The sequence below is a fragment of the Mixophyes fleayi genome, chromosome 9 (assembly GCF_038048845.1).
Source record: "Mixophyes fleayi isolate aMixFle1 chromosome 9, aMixFle1.hap1, whole genome shotgun sequence".
Lineage (NCBI taxonomy): Eukaryota > Metazoa > Chordata > Amphibia > Anura > Limnodynastidae > Mixophyes > Mixophyes fleayi.
The window spans coordinates 48,621,858-48,642,927 of record NC_134410.1 but is presented as its reverse complement, the minus strand read 5'-3'; the positions used below and the strand labels follow the sequence as shown (position 1 = coordinate 48,642,927).

At 40.1% G+C, this 21,070-nt stretch overlaps 1 protein-coding gene and 1 long non-coding RNA gene across 2 annotated transcripts; both read right to left on the bottom strand.

The window, feature by feature from the left end:
• Positions 1 to 9,342: 9,342 nt before the first annotated feature.
• LOC142101594 (uncharacterized) lies at positions 9,343 to 10,186 on the bottom strand. The gene is made up of 2 exons (XM_075186015.1): positions 9,827 to 10,186; positions 9,343 to 9,669 (listed from the first exon to the last, which is right to left on the bottom strand). The coding sequence occupies exons 1-2, from the start codon at positions 10,173 to 10,175 to the stop codon at positions 9,359 to 9,361; spliced, it is 660 nt and encodes a 219-aa protein (XP_075042116.1). The 5' UTR covers positions 10,176 to 10,186; the 3' UTR covers positions 9,343 to 9,358.
• Positions 10,187 to 10,316: 130 nt separating this feature from the next.
• On the bottom strand, positions 10,317 to 15,313 carry LOC142101593 (uncharacterized). The gene is made up of 3 exons (XR_012679063.1): positions 15,146 to 15,313; positions 13,051 to 13,796; positions 10,317 to 10,437 (listed from the first exon to the last, which is right to left on the bottom strand). It is a non-coding gene; the product is annotated as an uncharacterized LOC142101593 (long non-coding RNA).
• Positions 15,314 to 21,070: the final 5,757 nt, after the last annotated feature.

Here is a 21,070-nt window from a genome sequence, read left to right as displayed (position 1 = left end):
GTGGCATCCTCAATTTGTGTATCACCGGCTACACTCGGGCTGTTCAGGTACACATCAGCAGAACTGCTGAAAGGGCCCTTCTTTATGGGTACACTAACAGAATGCTCATGAGTAGACATACCACTGTTGGATGGACTCTCCACAGGGATTGGTGTCATTTGTGAATCAGAGCAAACATTCTCCTCTAATGCCTTACTGTTATCTTGCAGCTCGGCTTTGACGCGTAAGAGTAGTTGTGCACCAATTGTAGGCTCGGTAACTTTTTGGGATCTGCCACTAATAGCCAAAGGTGAAGGCCTCCTTCTCTCTTTGCCACTGCGTGTGTAGAATGGCATGTTGGCAATTTTTTTTTTATCGGCACTTAACTTTTGCTCAGTAACACTTCTTTTTCGCTTCAACACAGTAAAAAAAAAAATTGGGGCGGTTTTTGGACTGATTTCGAAACACTGTGTAGTTTGACATCGCCTTGCCCAGATGACGTACTGGGAACACTACCATCAGGACTGGTGACAGAACCTGGTTGCTCATTCTGATCATATTTGGACTGCTTTGAATCCATTCTGAGCCCAAAGCACTGTGGAGTGCTAAAAATTATTTGGTAAGATACTGCTGACAGATAGTAATTTTGACAGCCAGAAATATTTATGCACAATTATGGGGGACACCCCAAAAGCACTATGGAGTGCTAAAAATTATTTGGTAGATACTGCTGACAGATAGTAATTTTGACAGCCAGAAAGATTTATGCACAATTATGGGGGACACCCCAAAAGCACTGGGAAGTGCTAAAAAGTATTTGGTAGATACTGCTGACAGATAGTAATTTTGACAGCCAGAAATATTTATGCACAATTATGGGGGACACCCCAAAAGCACTGTGGAGTGCTACAAATTATTTGGTAGATACTGCTGACAGCCAGTAATTTTGACAGCCAGAAATATTTATGCACAATTATGGGGGACACCCCAAAAGCACTGGGGAGTGCTAAAAAGTATTTGGTAGATACTGCTGACAGATAGTAATTTTGACAGCCAGAAAGATTTATGCACAATTATGGGGGACACCCCAAAAGCACTGGGGAGTGCTAAAAAGTATTTGGTAGATACTGCTGACTGATAGTAATTTTGACAGCCAGAAAGATTTATGCACAATTATGGGGGACACCCCAAAAGCACTGGGGAGTGCCAAATATTGAAAAAAAAATCCTCTATCCTCCTCTCTTCTCTAGCGATTTTTGATAGCTCAGTTGGAATAAGAATATTGTATTCTCTGTCCCTGCTCTAATCAGCCTGTGACTACACCCTGCTCTCTCCCTCTGTCAAATGACGATGGATTGCTGTGGAGGCGTGTACTTTTAATCTTCAAGTATCGCGAGAACCGAGCCCGAGATCCGACGAAGTCACGATGATGTTCGGCCTCGATTTGGATTCCGAGCGGGCGGAACTCGGATACCCAAAGTTCGGGTGGGTTCCGTTCTCGAGGAACCGGACTTACCCATCTCTAGTTCTGACCTCACAGGAAGGGGGTCTGGGGGGCCTTGCAGCTTGGTTTTAAAACTGTAGTGTAAATGTAAGTTTTGGTTCACTCTTGGGGAGTCAATTTGAGATTGAAGAGGGTCCCATTTTTCCTGCTTCTCCCAGCACCAGAAACTTGATTATAAGTGAGGTATCAATTCTGTGTTTTATCCTTTTTATTTTATAAGAAACAATTGCGTTATATTTGTATGCCTTTTTATTAACTGTTTTATCTTAAGCATTGTGGATGTATTTTCCATATTAAATTACACTTAATAAGCTCAAGTCTCTGTGTTCTTACAAATTCACCCGACAGTTTGGAAACTACATAATTGAAACGGGGAGAACATTGTGGTTGATGTGAACTCTGATTAAAGTAAATTGTGCTAGATTAATGCTAGGGAGAACCGATGGCTTCCTAAATAAGAGTGTCAGCTCTTGTCAGAAAAAACCTTGATGGTGGCATAGTTAGTACCGCAAAGCTAGTGTGTGGCATAGATAGGAAAGGATTTAATCATTTTAGACTGACCATGTGATTGTTGTTTTGGTTAACCCTGTGTCACACACGCAGGCTCAGGTGAGTGCTGTTCGTGACACCCAGTGTAAGAAATCTAGACTTGGGTTTCAAGAACATTGGTCCCAGGGGTGGGATGGGCCGGGGGGCAGGTGGGCACAAGTCCCTCAGACCGGGCCAAAAAAGATGAATTCGGGCCAGTCCTTAGTACTTAGTGACTGGCCCCTCCCACGGGCCAGTCACCATCTCTAATTGGTTAGATCTACCTTCAACTATTTGACCTCCTAGTGTCACATGGGTGCCGTCCCATGTGCGCACAGATGAAGAACTGCACAGCGTGTCGATGAACCAGGTGAGTGCTGGGGGGGGGGGGTAGTAATGTATTAATAAAGTGTATGCTTGTGTCAGTATAATAAATTAATGTGTCTATGTTAGCGGGGCAGTATATGAATGTATGTGTGTGTGAGAAGGAGCCATTATATGGATGTATGTGTGTGAGAAGGGGCCAATATATGGATGTATGTGTGTGTGAGAATGGGCGATTATATGATTGTATGTGTGTGAGAAGGGGCCATTATATGCAGGGCTGCCAAGAGGAATTCAGGGCCCCGGTACAAGAAATTCATGGTGCCCCCCTTTATAGTGGAGTATGGCGCAAAATTTTTCGGACGTGTGGTCATGCATTTGGGGGTGTGGCAAATGCGCCATTGGGGCATGGCTAACACATCAAAATCACTAGGCTCTCAATTCGCCGGAGCGTCACATATGTCCAAGCACTCCTGACTTTCAGGACATCTAGCACCACAGTGTAGTATACAAAGAATGCAGTGTGTACACAAAGAGTATTCTCGTGTTCAGCTCACAAAATGATTGTCTCCACTACATGTGACAGGAGCACTTTAATCACTGCATGAATAATGTGGATAAAACTAGAAAGTCACCAGAAAACAGAATTGGTAATTCAGCTGCTAAATAATATAATATAAATGTAAAACAGGTTTTATAGAACTGTTTATGAGGCAAGCGACTATAATTAATTCAGAAGTCAGAAATGAGCACAAACTAGGATGCAAGGGGCCAAACTTTCTTTCTCAACATCTCATCACCTCATAATCAAATCTCCTCCCAATCAGCCCAAAACCACCACGATTCTCATAAATCCAGTATCACTGGAAGTGAAACCTGTTACCTTCTGAAAGTGTAGGCAGCCAACAACGATGCATTGCAGACTATCAATATAATCATTAAACCTCCATAATTATTTTCACACGGTAGACAATGGGAGGTGGAAGTGTGGGTCTGTTTATGTTTTCTTTATGATCTTTTTAAATGGCAGACTAACCTCACAGTGACACTGTCACATCTCCTGAGTCAGAAAGAGGAGAAGAGGGGGGCTTCCTACCTGCCTATAAAATGTAGTAGCCTATCTTCTAGCAATTAGAAGTTAATTCACGTCATGCTGCCCCCCTCCCCCCGTTTTCCTCCCTTCACTTACCTTTTCTTCTTTTTTAGTCTTCTCTGCTGCTCTGTGCTCCATTGTTCCAGACTGACTGAATGCTGTGCGTGACATGATGACGTCACACCCGGCATTCAGACAGTCTGAATGGAGCACAGAGCAGCTGAGAGGAGGGACGCCGGCGCCGCGATCACGTGAGTATGGTTTTTTTTTAATTACCCTGCTGCCCCCCACCAACGACCGAGCCCCCCTCCCCTCCCCCCCCTCTCCCCCGCCGCAAAAAGAAAACAAAAATAAAGAAAAAAATTTTGAAAAAAATAATAATAATAATAAATCGTCGGCACAAGGGCACGGGCCAAGCCCCCTGTCATGCCCAGGCACAGGTAATTAGTGCCCCCCCCCTCTTGGCGGCCCTGATTATATGATTGTGTGTGTGTGTGTGTGTGTGTGTGTGTGTGTGTGTGTGTGAGAAGGTGCCATTTTATGATTGTATGTGTGTTAGAAGGGCTATTATATGATTGTATGTGTGTGAGAAGGGGCCAATATATGGATGTATGTATGTGTGAGAAGGGGCCAATATATGGATGTATGCATGTGTGTGTGAGAAGGGGCCAATATATGGATGTATGTGTGTGTGAGAAGGGGCCATTATATGGATGTATGTGTGTGAGAAGGGGCCAATATATGGATGTATGCATGTGTGTGTCAGAAGGTGCCAATATATGGATGTATGTGTGTGTGAGAATGGGCCATTATATGAATGTATGTGTGTGAGAAGGGGCCAATATATGGATGTATGCATGTGTGTGTGAGAAGGGGCCAATATATGGATGTATGTGTGTGAGAAGGGGCCATTATATGGATGTATATGTGTGAGAAGGGGCCAATATATGGATGTATGTGTGTGAGAAGGGGCCATTATATGAATGTATGTGTGTGAGAAGGGGCCAATATATGGATGTATGTGTGTGAGAAGGGGCCAGTATATGGATGTATGTGTGTGTGTGAGAAGGGGCCAATATATGGATGTATGTGTGTGAGAAGGGGCCAATATATGGATGTATGTGTGTGAGAAGGGGCCAGTATATTTATCTAATGTCAGGGTTGGTTGGAGGGAAAGAAATCTATTTAGCAAATGTGAATATTATTATTTTAAAATGTTGTGGCTGGAGGGAGGCCTAATTATAAAACGTGGGTGCTATTGATTTAACACTGGGACTTATAAGAGTTTTCTAAATTTTATGTACCCATTCTTTTCCAAATAGGGCCTCCAATATTCCAGGATTCAGACAACCAGCAAATAAGTTAAAGTAACCAGCAACCACAAGTGGTAACAGTAACAAAACAGGTAGGAGAGAGCAGAACAGTCTGCCAACTGTCCTGAATCTGGTGAGACAGTCCCGAACTTGGGTGACTGTTCCGCTTAGGACAGTTGGGAGGTATGTCCCTCTTCGCCGTGTACTGCTCGTGAAGGCAGAACTGTGTGCACCTAACAATAGTGCACACAGTATTGCCTGTGTATTTGTCTAAAATGATAACCATGCTACATCATAGGGGGTTACCCAGTCTAAAGTGCCCAGGCCCCCCAGAGCCTTAATCCAGCTCTGAGCCTGGCATAAAAATATATATATGGATTAAGCAACACTACAATAGCCTCTTTTTATATAGAAAAATATATATTGCACCAAAAACCACCCTTTAAGGATGGGCCGCTGCTGTGTGCTTGGCCCCCGGGCTGAAATCTGCAAGCCCTCCCCTGGTGGTCTATGAGGGACATTTTAAAGGATAAATAATGCAGATAGCCCAGTGACTCAGCCCAAGGTAGCCCACTATGAGACTGTCCCTGGGGGAGATACCCCTTTACCCCCCAGCTCAGTCAGTCCCTAGTATTTACTGTCATAATATCATTCTAAATTGATCACATTCTAAATACATCCTTAATATGAAGGTGTTCCCTGCTCTTTGCTGGCCCCTTACCCCTCCAGGAAAGACTGACACATGAATGTTTAATATTAAGTTGATTTGATGACAATTGTATTTGATAAACTTCTCCTCCCCACTCTCTTTCCCTATATTTCTATATTGTCCATCATTTATCCTTCGCCTAGCGCTGATTAAGTTCAACTTGTTTCATCTTTATTTTAAGAGAAAACTCTCTGTTTAGCTTTTGCTTCTTGTCTCATTTACAGACCAAGAGGTATAGTTACTAAACTGTGGGTTTGAATAAGTGGTGATGTTGCCTCTAGCAACCAATCTGATTCTAGCTGTCATTTATTTAGTACATGCTACAAAATGACAGCTAGAATCTGACTGGTTGCTATAGGCAACATTTCCACTTTTTCAAACCCACCGTTTGGTAAATATACCCCCAAGACATTATAACTTACATGTCTTTTTTAGACTGACCTATTTCATATCCTTCACAAGCCTATTGTACTCCTTTAATGTAAGGATTGCTCTAGGTAAATAGATGTATTGTAACACACTAAGAAAATCAATGTCTAACTTACTTTATCATTTCAGCTTATAGTTTGTCATATTCTGTACAATAAAAAGATAAATAAATGAACAACAATCAATGATGTGGTAAAAATCTAAAAATGTTATTTATGTAATCATTATAACTGGTATTTATATACAGTAATATTATATTAGTCCTAAGGTATTATTTATGGTTCATTGGTAGTTTCTGTAATGACCATCAGTCATCGTCTATAACTATTACATCATTATTGAATGTGCAGTCTCTGGATTGTGTAGACTTAGGAAATTCTTTAGTTTTCCTGGTGCCAGCAGTACAGTTGGTCACCTCCTTTAGTTTTATATAAGGAATCACTGTTACATCAGCCACATTCATTAATATGGGGAGAGTATTCTGAGGTCCTACAGACGTTCCTCTAGTGTAGCTCATCTGGCCCTCAATTAGCCATGGACTTGCCGAATGTACTGAGCTCTCTTTCTGACCAAATGCTGGGAGTGCTGTAGCTGTTTGTGCCATCATATTGCTATGTCCATCTCCTATTTGCATCCAGTTTAACACTGTTGGTCTGTAGTGTTGTGTCTTGGTTTGATGCATGTATATAGAATCAGGCATTTTTTTCCCAAATGTGATATCTGGATGACCAAGGACTAAAGGGAAACTTTGACAATGATTTCCAGGTGTGTCTATTTTCTGTTTTTTGTATTGGAGTAATAGTTCAAGTTGTGGGTAGGACATCAGCTCTTTCTTGATGCTAGAGAAACGTCTCTCTGTGTCTGCAGTATTGGAGGGTACTTCATACATTTTTTGGTCACGTGTGTCAAAATTTGTACAGGGTCTCTTGAGATGACCAGAGCTGGTGTTTAAAGTCATTTGATAGTGTTGATTCTCTCCATTGGTCTTATTAGAAACAGGCGTGAACTTAGAAGAATGTGGATCTAATTTATGTTCACACAAATTGAGCGACTTGGAATTATTACAACTGTATTGGATTGAGCCTCTGCTAGGACTTTGGGGGAGAATATATTGATGTGATGGGGATGAGAGACTATTTCTTGTTGGCTTCACAGATGATGTAAGTCCCTCTGACAGCTCATTTAGTTCTCTTGAATCTGTCCGCTTTCTTGTCTTTTTCTTGTTTTCAGCGTTCTCCTTTTTTCTTCTATTGCTCTTTCCTTTCAGTTCTCTGTACTTGTGATTTGGGGATAGGGGTACACTTTGTAAATCCGTGTTATTATCCTGTTGGTGATTCTTCTGTTGGGGTTTCTTTGCTGACAACACAGTTAGTCCATAGGCTTCAGATTGGTGTTCTGTCGTCTCAATGAGCTGAGGATATACAAAGAGTAGAAAACCATCATTGATTTTGAATGAAGTTGATCATCTCAATTTTGGAAATAACTATTTAAGGCATAAATAAAGCTGTGGTTCTCCAGCTGATGCAGAATTACATGCATCAAAATGCTGGCACCTATACATCTACATCAATTAGAGAACCATGGGTTACCCAAGCCTGCTGTAAGGAATAAACTGTTATAAGTTAAAGCATTTAAGTGTCCATTTCTCATCTTCAGTGGTGACAAGTTCTCATCTCGTTCCAGTTCATGATTGAGGGTTTGGAAATCTAAATCTAATGATTGACGGTTGGAGGATTTATTCATCCTAAGGCCAGATTCATAAGCACTGTGTAAATGTCAGGACTTAATTGGTGTAAGTTGATATCAATGTAACTTGAACATAGTCATTAAGGGTTATTTGTGTATGTACAAAGGTGCGGCCCTAGAGATAAAATACCGCTATGATGTCATACACCTATGATTGTGACTGTTTATACAGGTTCACATTGGGATTGGTGCTATTAGATGGTGGTGACTGCAGGGCTGTAAAACTGTGCTCCATCTGATACAAGGAGATGGGGGATTGGGGAGTTCCTTTCTCAATATGGACTGGGCACAAGACAGCACTTCAATCTACTCATATGTAAAACAAGATATATTAACATACAATAAAATATATAATTGAGCTTCAGGGGGTATTTCACTATTAGTAGATGGCTGCTGAGTCCGTTTTATAGCTCAAAATGACATTATTTTTACATATGGGGGGAGGCGGAGAACAGATATCAGTCTGTATTTTCAAAAAAATGTTTTTTGCTCAATCTAGGTGCATTTTAAGAAAAACAGATTATTTTTATAGGCACAAATAACAAGATTAACAGACATTATAATATACAAATATCATACATGTAATAGAGAATTACATGTATCAGGATACTGGCAACTATTGGAGAACCATGGGTTACCCGATCCTGCTTTAAGGATTAAACGTTATAAGTTAAATGCATTTTAGTGTCCTCTCCTCACCTCCAATGGAACCACGTTCTCCTCTCTTTCCAGTTCATCATTGAGCGCTTGGAAATCTATATCTCGATTTGGGGACAGAATTGCTTCTAAGAATGCTGGCTGGATGATGTCTTCAACCTAGAAACAGATTCATAATCACTTTGTAAATGTCAGGATAGAGTTGGTGTGAGTAGATATCTATATTACTTGAACATAGTCACTAAGGATTATATGTCAATGTGCAAAGGTGGGGCCCTCGAGGAAAAATACCGTTATGATGTCATGCACCTATGATTGCACCTTCTTATACAGGTTCTCCTAGGGATTGGTGCTACTAGATGGTGGTGACTGCAGTGGTCTAATACTGTGCTCCTTCTGATACGAGGAGCTGGGGGATTGGGGAGTTAATTTTACTAATGGACTGTGCGAAAAACCAGTGCATAGATCTGCTCACATGTAAAACAAGATATGTTAATACAGAATAATTAATTAAAAAGATGAATAATAAAGAGCTAATGCTTCTTCACTGTTATCTCATCTTACTAGGATAGAATGATTCTTCAAGGAGGTAAACATTGTAAAAGTTGCTTATAGTTACGGATCCAGAAAGGATGGTAGGCAGGACTTCCAGAGTGATATTAATGTTTTTCCATCATCTGATTTCCCATCAGTGACTGCGATCCGGCAAACAGTAATGCAGAGCCGAGGACCATGCCCAAAGCAGAAGGAGGGAGTGTTCCTTACACACCCCGCTGCCAAATAACCAGATTTCTGCAAACTTAAATTCCTGGATAATATGTGGTTAGTAAATGAACTTTAGAATGTTTTTAGAAGATTAGGGGGTAAATGTATCAAGGTGAGAGTTTTTCGGCGGGTTTGAAAAGTGGAGATGTTGCCTATAACAACCAATCAGATTCTAGCTGTCATTTTGTAGAATGTACTAAATAAATAATAACTAGAATCTGATTGGTTTTTCAAACCCGCAGGAAAACTCTCAGCTTGATACATTTACCCCCATGTATCTTATTTTACCAAGACAAATAAAATACTGATGATCAAGCATATGAAACTACACAATGTAGATCTGGTGCCATTGGTGATCTGTATAACAAGTACTTTACCTGTGACAGAAACTCTGGCCGATCACAAAGAGTCTCTAAGTAATCTAGAAGTTCTGTTTCAAGTGAGTCGTCTGATGGGCTTCCTTCTACGCTCTTTGGGAGCTTATTACTACGTGGCCAAATTAGTGTCTCCATGTCGCCCAGGGAGGTCTTCTGGTTGTGTCTATGAAGATGTCTCTTCAGCCATTTCTTCTGTCTTCCATTGCACAGATTATGGTTCTTACTTTTTATTTTCCAGGTATCTGCTGGGAAAAGGTGAGAGTTCAGAAACAGATGAGTGAAAGTTCATCAATAAATTCTTTACAGTCACATTACATAGTATGTAGAAGAGTCACTTCTACAGAAATTCATTGTTGGGCAGAGCATAGACACTTGATAAGAGGAACCTATATTTCCACATACCTCCTCGCACACGTCTTCTAGTGTGCACAGTGCTTTTCTCCTTGATGACTGCTTCTACTGGACTCTCAGAGTTTGCATTGATGTCTATGTTTATGACTGCTTCCACTTCAGTATCAGTCTTTGTAATTTGCTCTTCATAGATGTCTTTGTGTACAGCAGTTGCAGTCATTGCAGTTATCTCTGCATTTATATCTGTTTGTACATCACTTGCAGGTTTTGCATTGTCCTCTTTGTAGGTGTCCAGTTGTTCTGCAGCTTCAGATTTGGCAGTGGTCTCTTCATCTACGCCTGCTTCTAATGACCCTTCTGTCTCCATATTGATGTCATAGGTTATGTCTGCTTCTACCATCTGCTGGTTAGATCTCTGTATGTTCTCTGCTTCCTCTTCCGCTATGAATCTAATAAACATACAAATAGTTTAGAAATAAGATAATAAAGTAGCCATCCTGTTGTTATGCTAACTTAGGGGGAAAAAAACGTACTTCTTAGCTATCTGATAGTAGATCTTGCGGTCGCCATCAGTGGTCTTTAGCCATTTGTTCAAAGTGTAGTGCACACCCTCCTGTATTTTCATATCGGGGCGGAAACGTGAAAGAGAGCGGAGAACCGGTCTGTGGATAATAACATTAGATTGTAGTTTAGTTTAATATTATTTACACAAACACTGTAGTCCCTCCAACCATGTGCTGTTAGAACAGTGTTAGGCACTATGTACAATAACAACAACAATATCACGTACAATGTGAATTGGCATAAGATTAACCAGTAATTATGTCTCATGTCTCAATGTCATTAGATTTTAGTGTATTGATATCCGACATTCCCATGACTATCGATTCAGCCCACAAAGTTATCTTACATCCACTGAAGCATGAGACAACCCTGTCACTCTGGAGAAAGCAGATGTTACATAATTCCTATTGATAATGATAATGGGACCATCCCCACCCTACTAGGCCTCATTGATGGTTTTCGCTGATGTTTTTATTGTTTAAAAACTTTTTGCTATATTAGACAAGGGTCTTAGCGACTCCTGTCTATTATGCTGGAACACTGAAATGGCAACAATGGCATTTCATGAGCCCCAATCTCATTCATTACAGATGCACCAAAAGCCAAAGGTGATCAGGAGGTGCCCCTAGCTTTTCAGCATGGGGCAGGTACCCTTTGGGAAGAGAGACATGCTATTCTTTCTACTTTCCCCATAGAGGTACAAGCCTTTTGCTGACTACCTGAAATAAAATGTGCTCAGTGCTTCCCTGGGTCCTGTTGAATTGAATTGAATTGAAATTCATGAAACTTCCCTCATTCCACATCTGTCCATGTAATTTAGCATGTATCGTCTTAACCCAAACATACGAAAAACCGCAGAATGCATTCACTGTCTTTGTCATAGTTGTAAAATTTTGACAAAATGTTACTTTGCAAATACAATGTAAAATTAATTTTCCATGAAATGGCAAAGAAAAGCAGAACTCAAAAATGTTATCATTGGTACTTTGGTCTTTTCCAGAAACACCTGTTGAAAACGCGAAATTCAACTTGAGAAAAATTTAGCTGTAACTTCACTCTTCTCTAGTTGATAAGTCTCATGAATAATGGTTCTGCCACTTAATAGCAGCTTCTTCAGTAGTTGACAAATGAACTTTAATAATTCGGATTAATTTGTTTGCAATGTGCACTGTGCCTCAGTTTGCAGGGAGAAAAATATTGAGGTATGTATTGTGCAAATGTGTAAACATCACATCAAAGTCCAACCTCATCAATTTGCGACCACCCATATCATTGAATTAAAGTCATTAAGCCTTAATAGAATGTATTAATGAAATAATAGAATGCCAATATAAATCACTATCAATTATATAACATTAATTCTAGGTATAAATCCATATGTCAGAAAGAAAATATGGTTCATGTATGTCAAAAATCTAAAACATATTTGCCAAGTTGGGCAAGGTGGTGTCCGGGAGATCGGGGGGGGAGGGGCCTTCCTAAATTGCATAACACAGTTTTAGCCAATTACAGCAGTGGGCGGGGCCACAATGGTGCACAAATTGTGTCATAAGCTCCACCCCCTGCCAGGTTTGCCTGCCCCAGTAATTACGGGAGTCTCCCTAACATTCCGGGAGAGTAGACAACTATGATATAAATATAAATTATATATGAATAATGTGAATTCTCCCATCATTTATAGATGTATAATAATACATGTACATATGTAGTGCTATAAGCTTCATATGAAAGGGAATGGAAAATGTATGGTACAAAACTCCAGCTTTCACCATACACTGAAATATAGATAATTAGGTTTTATCATTTATAATCATTTATAACCTTTACATCTGGTAGACAAGTGACTTGCTGGTATCCCCACTTTTGGCTGGATTAACCTGGTATCAGATGTCATGTTGCATCATCTAACTGAGGCCAAGTTAAAGCCCCGCCCCTCACTTTCATTCAGTGGAAGTACCAATTTTAAGAATGAAGCTTATAGCTGGAAGTCAGTGAATAGAGAGCTTGCATTCTCATCATTATTAGCTCGTGCTACAAAATGAATGCCTCCATTGTATAGCATTCCTATTAACATTTTGAAAACAAAAGTAAGAGCAAAATAAACCATTCCCCAAAATGCCTAAAACACATTTCTCCACTACCTAATGTCCACTCATATTCGGCCAACTATATCAACATTGCAGCAAAAGCACACCCAATTATCTAATATGTCAATGGGTCAGATTGGTGGAACAGTCCTGTTAAAATTGGGACATTCATTTATTTAAGAAGTATTTAGAGAAATTATGTATTAAACAAATGTACCCTTTATGGAACTGGTCATGTCAACACATCTGCATTGATAAATTGATAGATGTATTTATAGTTAAATAGTTGCACTTGTAGAACTTAAGTCCTTTTATCAACCAATTCAGCCCAGAAAGGGATCCTTAAAATGTCCATCAATGGGCTTACTTACAGGAAGTCAGCTGTGTAATAGAAAAATAACCCCCCCACTATTTAACCTTTATTAATTCATTACATTACATTTGTGACTGTGAACTAAAAAAACATAAAAATAAAAAGCTGCTTGCTAGCTTAATTGACCTTGTACAGTATGTATGTATGTATGGAATGGGAACATTTATACATTTGTGAATGTCATGAATATTCTTTCACATGAGAAGACATTACTTTGTGCCTATTTTTATGCGCTTTAGTATATTACTCACATCATGAAGCTGGACAGGGCCTCTGTGTCCGGGAAGCTGGGTATATATCTCCTGATCAGTTTATTATATTTTTGCCAGCGTTTGAAATGTTCGTGTATAGTGTTAGTGCTGCTGGAGCTAGATCTTATACCCATGCTGGAAGCATTGGGCCCAGTCCCTGGCATCACTGGAAATGGAACTTCTGGTCTTTGGCTAGAACCAAGACTCCCTGACATCACTGTGGGTGCTGGAAAATTCCCCATTGGCAAATTGATGTTCATTTCTGGCTTTCCTCTAATCAAGTTCATGCATGACTGAGCAGGTACATTCACTGCACTGGGTATCAACCATGTTTTGTCTGCAGCAGTCACCTGTGTCAATCCTGGCATCAAAGTTGGTGTTACAGAAGCATGCACTGGTCGCAGATGATGTCTTATTCCTGGCAATTCAGCTGGTACAATTATTGTGCTGGGGTGAAGACTCCCTGGCATCAGTGGGGCTGGATTATTTACTGTCCGAGTCATTACAGGTTTCCCCACTAGGCAGTTTTTGGGAGCTAAGAGGCTGTTCCGTCCAAGGCTATCAGTTGTAGCACTGTGGATAGTCTTGTTTGAGTCAGTTGGCAGAATAGTCACGCTGGTAGAGGAAACAACACAAACTGGCCGTAGAATCTCATTGCCCCAAATTATGGTGGGTGGAACATTAGGGTTATGAACATTGGAAAGTTGTGAGTTCATTTCTTGTTTATTGATGAAAGTCATAGTGACCTTGAAAATAACAATAATTGTGAGTTATTATTTCTATCAATATTCCTTATAACATAGAAAAAACATTGATTTTCATACAGTATTATCAATATATACAGTGTATTTCAAATAAGTTATGGGACAGTTTGTTATCCTTAAATCAACCAAACAAAATGTATTTTTTTACATTATTGTAAAGGCTTTTGGGAATCTTATTAACAGTTGATGATACAATTTAAATACTCAAGGTATAAAATATTTATTGACACTCACCTGTTTTATAACTGGTACAATTGAATATGTATGTTCAGGTACTTATTTGTTTTACAAATTGTCTAGTCCTATTGTATGTAAACCCAACTGACTTGAGCAGTGGACCATAGGTGTCTGATTATAGATAAGGGGACAGACCGTGTCTGTGTGTCTGGTCACCTGCACGAAGCTCACCAGATATGAGGCAGTGTGAATATCACAGGTGGGATGATGTCTTATGTTCTACAGCTCAGTTGAAAATAAACAGCCTCAGCTACTGGCATGTGCTGAGACCAGTACATCATTTACTGGTTTATTTCCATGTGGGTTTACCTTGCCCATACCAGTGATTAATTCATGTTTGGTTTATATATATATATAGATTATAGACTTTTCCATACCAGTAGAAAATCTTTTCTATAGGTCTTATATATCATATGGGTATGGCAATAAGAGTTAGTATAGAGTTATAGGAAGGATTTGGCATGATGAAAATGTGAAGCACTCTTGACTCTTAACTCTGTGTATTACTGGTCTAATTGTACAGTATGGAAACACACCAGCATGGCTGTACAGCCAAAGATGGTAAGACAATTTGTGAGGACATTATGTAGTGCCTCTTTATGAATACCTGCAATGCCAAAATGGGGGAGGGGGGGTCACAAGTCCACGGAGAGACTTAATCAAAGTAGGACTATGCATTAAATAGATAAATTAATAATTTATTGGTCCTTTAAGAACACACATAGAAAGAATGATTTACTGTAAGAGGTTACAACAAAAACACCAGAATACTGTAGTTATGGAGGAAAGAGTAGAGCAAAAAGTAGTGGACACTATAAAAATAATACTAAAATTAATATTATCAATAATATTAATAATTAATGAGACTTTACTTAAACAATTTACCAATGCACCTTATAATGTAGATAAAGCAGAGTTGTACATACAGTACCACAATTATATGTTAGCTATTTGAACACAATTTATGCTCATGTTATTTTTTTAAACCAATCTAGTAACCTACCTTTACTTAAATTATTATAAATACTTTTATTATTTTTATAATGACCATGTAGTTTTAACTCACAAATCTTAAAATACCTATTACAACTTACCTGTATTTACACTGGTACAAAGGAATCTGTATTTTTTTCTACTGGTGTTGTATATTCTGTGTATAAATCTAGTAGGACTTAGCTGTGGACGAAATATCTGATTACAGATAAGGAGCTGTTGTCTCTGTGTCTGACCACTTCCACGATGCTCAATAGCTCTGAGGCAGTTTGAATATCTCAGGTGGGATGATGCGTTATGTTCTAAACACAAATCAAAAATAAACAGCCTCAGCTACTGGCATGTGCCATGACCAGTACATCAGTTACTTGCTTATTTCCCTGGGGTGTTCCCTTGCTTATAATATTGAATTATCACTGGCCATAATTTAGGTTATGATATTATAAAGGAAAACTTAGGCTTGATAAATATATGAAGGACATTTGACTTATAACAAAAACAAAAATTAAGAGACCATACAATATTTGTGTTTCTAGAGCTCATAAGCAACCAAAGAAACTCCTAGATTCATTGTGATACAATTTTTCAACTTTTCTCTTCTAAGGTTCTCAGCATGACCAAATATCTCTTGTGCATTATAAAGAATGTAGACACGGTTTTCCTTTCCAATTAGGACAACATACTCCCACTTTTCCAGCCATGTTTAATGCCATTCTGTCCTACAGGATCACATGTCAGATGGCAGACGGTTACACACTGATCTTTAATAATGAACTTGTTGTTTCATTGTTAAACCATTTTAACACTGCATAACAAATTATGTTGCTCGATCGTAATACCAACTATATACATAGGGAATAAGATTGCAAAATATACCTTTTTAACAATCTATTGATAAACATAGCTAAGCTTTTTCTCTGCAGATAAAATAGTATCCATTTTAAGTGTTTATTTTGCTAAATTATGGTCTTAAATATACTGGGACTTAATATAAAATCTAGTATTGAGATTAGTCCCTTCTGAGACAATATTTTCACAATTTCCCATTGTTTATGAACCACATTAAGCAAGAAATAGAAGTGGCTAATTGTAGATACAAAGTATTGTTAAAATCTTTGGCTCCAGACCTTAATCGCTTTTTCAGACCAGCTGCTATTTCTCTCATGTTATTGCAAACTATCAGTTTTCCTCCTTTGAGAGAGTATTGGCAATAGACTGTAAAGTAAATTGGGAAGGCATCACTGTTATACCTCCCGTAGATTGGTAAGGCATGTGGGCATTTAGCCAACAATTAGGTGAGTTAGGGGTTATTGTATATTGATGCAGATTAGCTAGATAGAAATTGAAAGAAGACAAGGATAATAATGAGATACAAACCAACAGGAGTCATATAATGGCCAGCAGTTTCATTGTAGTTCCAAATTCTTTTCATGCTTCTAGGTATCAAAGGCGGCAGTGACTTAGTGGGAACGATAGGGATGTCGTTTTAGTCCCTGGGGTTGGTGTGGCCTACCACACAAAAAACTATCATTTTCTTTTTATCAGCATATTGTAAGAGAATGACGTTCCCTCAGAAGTTATACGATTCCAGACACTTAAACTGTTAGTGATAAGGTTGGCTTAGGGCTGCAGTGAGGAACCTGTGGCCTCTTGTAAATTTGAGTGTGCCCTGTAGGTTGGAGGCTAATCTGTTTGTGGAAAACTGCTTCCTCTGAGCTCTATGCCAGCGCTCCAAGGAGACAGTGTTCTGTTATAATCAAATCTCTGCTTCCAGTCCATGAAGAAATTGATGCCCCATGAATTACTTTCACCAATCAGAGAGCTTGATTGATCAGTGAGGAGGAACTTTCTCTCTAAACAAGGGCTGACATAAGACACAGAGAAGAACAGAGGCAGTGCAGGAGGATCGGCTGGCCTAAAGTAAGACTAGCTAGCGTACAGTTACAAAGAAAGACTTTGTTTTAAAATGGTTTACAACCAAGTTTCCAAAATGAGAACAGCGTATACATAATACTATGGTTAATTATGAAGCTGACTTTAAGCTCCAAAATGTTACTAACAATTGGTCTGACTTCCTTATGTAGGTATGCTTCAATTGATCTTACCATATTAATTTCTTCATCTATATTTTGTGGGATAGCAGAGAAGGTAAGAAACACAATCTTGATTTCGATGTAACTCTGAAAACACCTTTGGAAAAAACTTTGTGCCTCTCACTCAGTCTAACTTTAATAAGCAAAGAGTAAAGTAATGTAAATAAAAGTAAAGCTGTCTTTACCAGAAGTTCTCTTAAACCAATGTGTCAAATGGATCAAAATAAGGTTCTAAAGCTAGTAGCACTAATTACAGATTTGGACACACAAAGTCTCAAAGTACTGATAAGTTATTGTTTATGTCAGGTTCTTCTCTATAACAGCTTACAGAAAATTATACCACCAATTCTGATGTAGGCTGTTTGAATTCATCATGTCTTTGCATAATGTCACTCATTAAAGGTCTGTCAAACGTTGTAATATTTTACAAATCATTTTTTCTTCATAACTAAGAGGGTTTTGGTCACTTCATTTAGTCCCCTGGGGTAAATGTATCAATCTGAGAGTTTTCCGGCGGGTTTGAAAAGTGGAGATGATGCCAATAGCAACCAATCAGATTCTAGCTATCATTTTGTAGAATGTACTAAATAAATGATAGCTAGAATCTGATTGGTTTTTCAAAACAGCCGGAAAACTCTCAGCTTGATACATTTACCCCCTGGTCTGCATCTTCTCCTATCAATGTCCAGGCCATTAAATTGAATTTGTTCACCTCTGGACAACAGCTTGGACCTTGTGTCAGCATGTCCAACTGTAGAATGACCTTGAGGGTATATCTACTGTCAGCTAAAGTAATCTCAGGAACCATTATTTTTTTCATCCACCAATCAAGGTCACATCTGTAATATCATGACCTGGGAACACTGGGATATGCAAGTAGGCTTGTATCAGCTCTCTTTTGCTAGCCATTTCCCCTGGTCCAAGTTTGACCACTGACCTTACAGACTCCATCCTGAAAGATTTGTTTTCCAAGTACTTCTTCACTTTTCTCAAGTCGAGAAATGCCAGAGAATAGCATACAGCTTCCTTCCGCAAGAATATGGAAGAACATATTTCTCCCATGTTTGATGTAATAATAGCTCTTCTGTCACATCTTTACTTAAGAGATCTTGCAGGCTCTCCTCTATGCCAAGGTGAACTCTAAAGTAGGGGATTCTAGATTTTACACATCTCTTTTTGTCTGGCAAGATGCTGAAATTAGAAATTATATCCCTCGGTCAGCACATCTTTGAACCAAAGATTCCGAGTCAAACGAACCCAAGCAGTTGCCAGTCTGCCCTCTGCTGGGAGCTGGTGGATTTGTTCACCTTTTAGAATGATTTTCTCTGGTTTCTTAAGATCCTTTCTTTTCCCCAAAATGGAAGTGCGTTGTTATGCAGCTTCTACTATTTTGCTTCTTTATAGACAGACATTTGTGGTTGCTGGATTATATCTCCTTCTCCTAGGTTGTGGCAAAAAAAGTACTTTCCCTGCTGTTTTATTATTTGGTCAAGTTTTGGTCCAAAGAGAAATTCTCTTTCAAAGGGAACTTGGCACAAGCTACATAAGGCCCAAAGTATGTGGCTGAGTACATCAGGGCTATCTGAATAAAAAAATAAAAAATTAAGCACAAATGCTGTGGGTGATAATAATTTTCCTAGTGGCAGTTCTTCAGACACTGGCCTTTCAGCCAATATTTCATGGTTCTCTGAGGCTTATCTTACCCTTGTACTTAGCATATTTGAGTAATTTAAGTGGCTAGTCACATACTAACTTCGATATCAGCAATTTGTTTATGCAGAACCCACAGAAATTATACCTTGGTTTGCTCAGAAGACATAGAATGTCCAGAAAATAGCTTTGCTATAAATTCTGACACAACAAAGAAAATCTACTCACAATGGCAAACTCACAATTTCTTGAATTTGCAAGAAAGTGATCTAAAAGCAAATGTGTGTGTTTTTTTTCTAAACACCACCAAGATATAATTTGTGATTCTTGCTTTGGCATCAATCCACCTTTCAAGAGCAGCAAAAAGCTGGATTCTACACATAGAGGGGTATTCAATTGACGGCGGGATCGCCGACAATCCCGCGCTCAAAGAATATTATCGTTAATACGATAATCCTGTGAGTAAATACCGTTAATACGGTAATTTACTCCCTGAGCTGCGAGCTGAAATCCAGCGAGTAATTGCCAGTGAGTAAATGCCATTTGTATTACCAGTGAGTAAATGCCATTTGTATTACATGAAGGTCACTACGATGCTCTCTGTATTGTATTGTGGTCACTAGGTTGCTCTCTGTATTTTATGGCAGTTAGAAGAATGCTCTCTGTAGTGTATTGCGGTCAGAAGAATGTTCTTTGAATTACATAGTGGTCCCTAGGATGCTCTCTGTGTTGTATTGTGGTCCCTAGGTTGCTCTCTGTATTGTACGGTGGTCACTAGGTTGCTCTCTGTATTGTTTATCAGACAATAGGATGTCATATTCAGAAAAAAGGAGTGTTACATTTATGAAAAGATTGATATAGTAGACATGTTGGTAGGTGCTGTCAATGATTTGAGAGATATTGGAGCTCATGCTAAGTTAGATGTATTATACATCCATAAAGTAAGCATTAAAATAGAGTACTTATGTAGCGCCCCCTGCGGGGAAACAGGACAGACGCAACACAAAAGAACTTACCTTATAAACGATGGTCACCTCCAGTCCGCCTCCGATATCCCAGCTGCGATCCGTTCCCAGCAGATCCGCAGCCGCAACCCTGGTCACCTCCAACCACGTCCCTCTAAGAAAGAGACAGAGATTACGGCCGTGAATACCAGGTAAGGGCTGTCCGAGAATACGGCAAAGAATGAGGACACTGTCAGTCCAAGCTCACTTGCCGCCTCCTCACTTTGCTCTTGCCAAGGCACGGGGGACTACAGGCACTTGAGACCAGGACTGGTCTCGCCTCAAGTACCTGGCACACCTGCCAGTGAGAGCCGAACCGAAAGGGGAATTGAGCGTTATACTCACCGGGACACTCCCACTTACGATCCTGTTCTCCTGCACCTTCCCGACACCTGCGGAGGACAAGAACACACAGCCTCCCTCTGCGCTAACGATGAGACTAAAGGTGTGCACCCGCAAAACTAAACTGACTGCAACAGCGACCCGACCCTAACAACGTTCTAATGGTCGACAACGCAACTACGTCAAACAACTATGTCTACCTAGGTGTGGTGCACTAACGGAACTGCTCACTTACCACTACGGGGAACACCAGCCGGTGTTCACAGACTAAACCGGAGGGCGGTTCCTAACCCCCTCACCCAGGTCGTACCAAGAAGCTGCCTTCTTGCTATGGGATCACCCACGGATCCTAAGGACCGGCTGCACGAGGCCCGACTGAGGCTCACTGGAACAGCACGCTAACCCATGTACAGACTGCCGGCCGGAACAGCCGATCCAAACTGAACCGCCCGACTGCCTGCACCCAGGTATCGAACACGTGTCCCACTCCGGAACCGCCAGGTAACCTGCACGGAACTGAGGACTAGGACTCTCAACCTGAACCACGGGACGCCCCCTGGAACTGCGTTGAGCTGTGCTGTACTGCCACTGACTCACTCAGTCACCCCCTCTGGAAACCAGTGCGACCCCAGGGACCTAAGGGATGGGAAAACTACGTGTGTTCTTCCCTGACTATGTGTACGCTGGTAACTACACTTGTCCCCACAGCATGGGTTAGCACAGAAAAACACAGGAACAAGAGCCTACCTTTAATGGGGGCCTGACGTCTTGCCCCTGGACACAGTTATGTAGCCACCCCAAAATACAGTAATACAAACAATACTCGCCGCACAGACCAAATAAATGCAGTATACAGTACTTTACACGCTACTCACCAGAGCACACCGCTGTTAGCCAACCAGCTGGTTGCTACAGCACCACATGAGCCTCCGCTCTA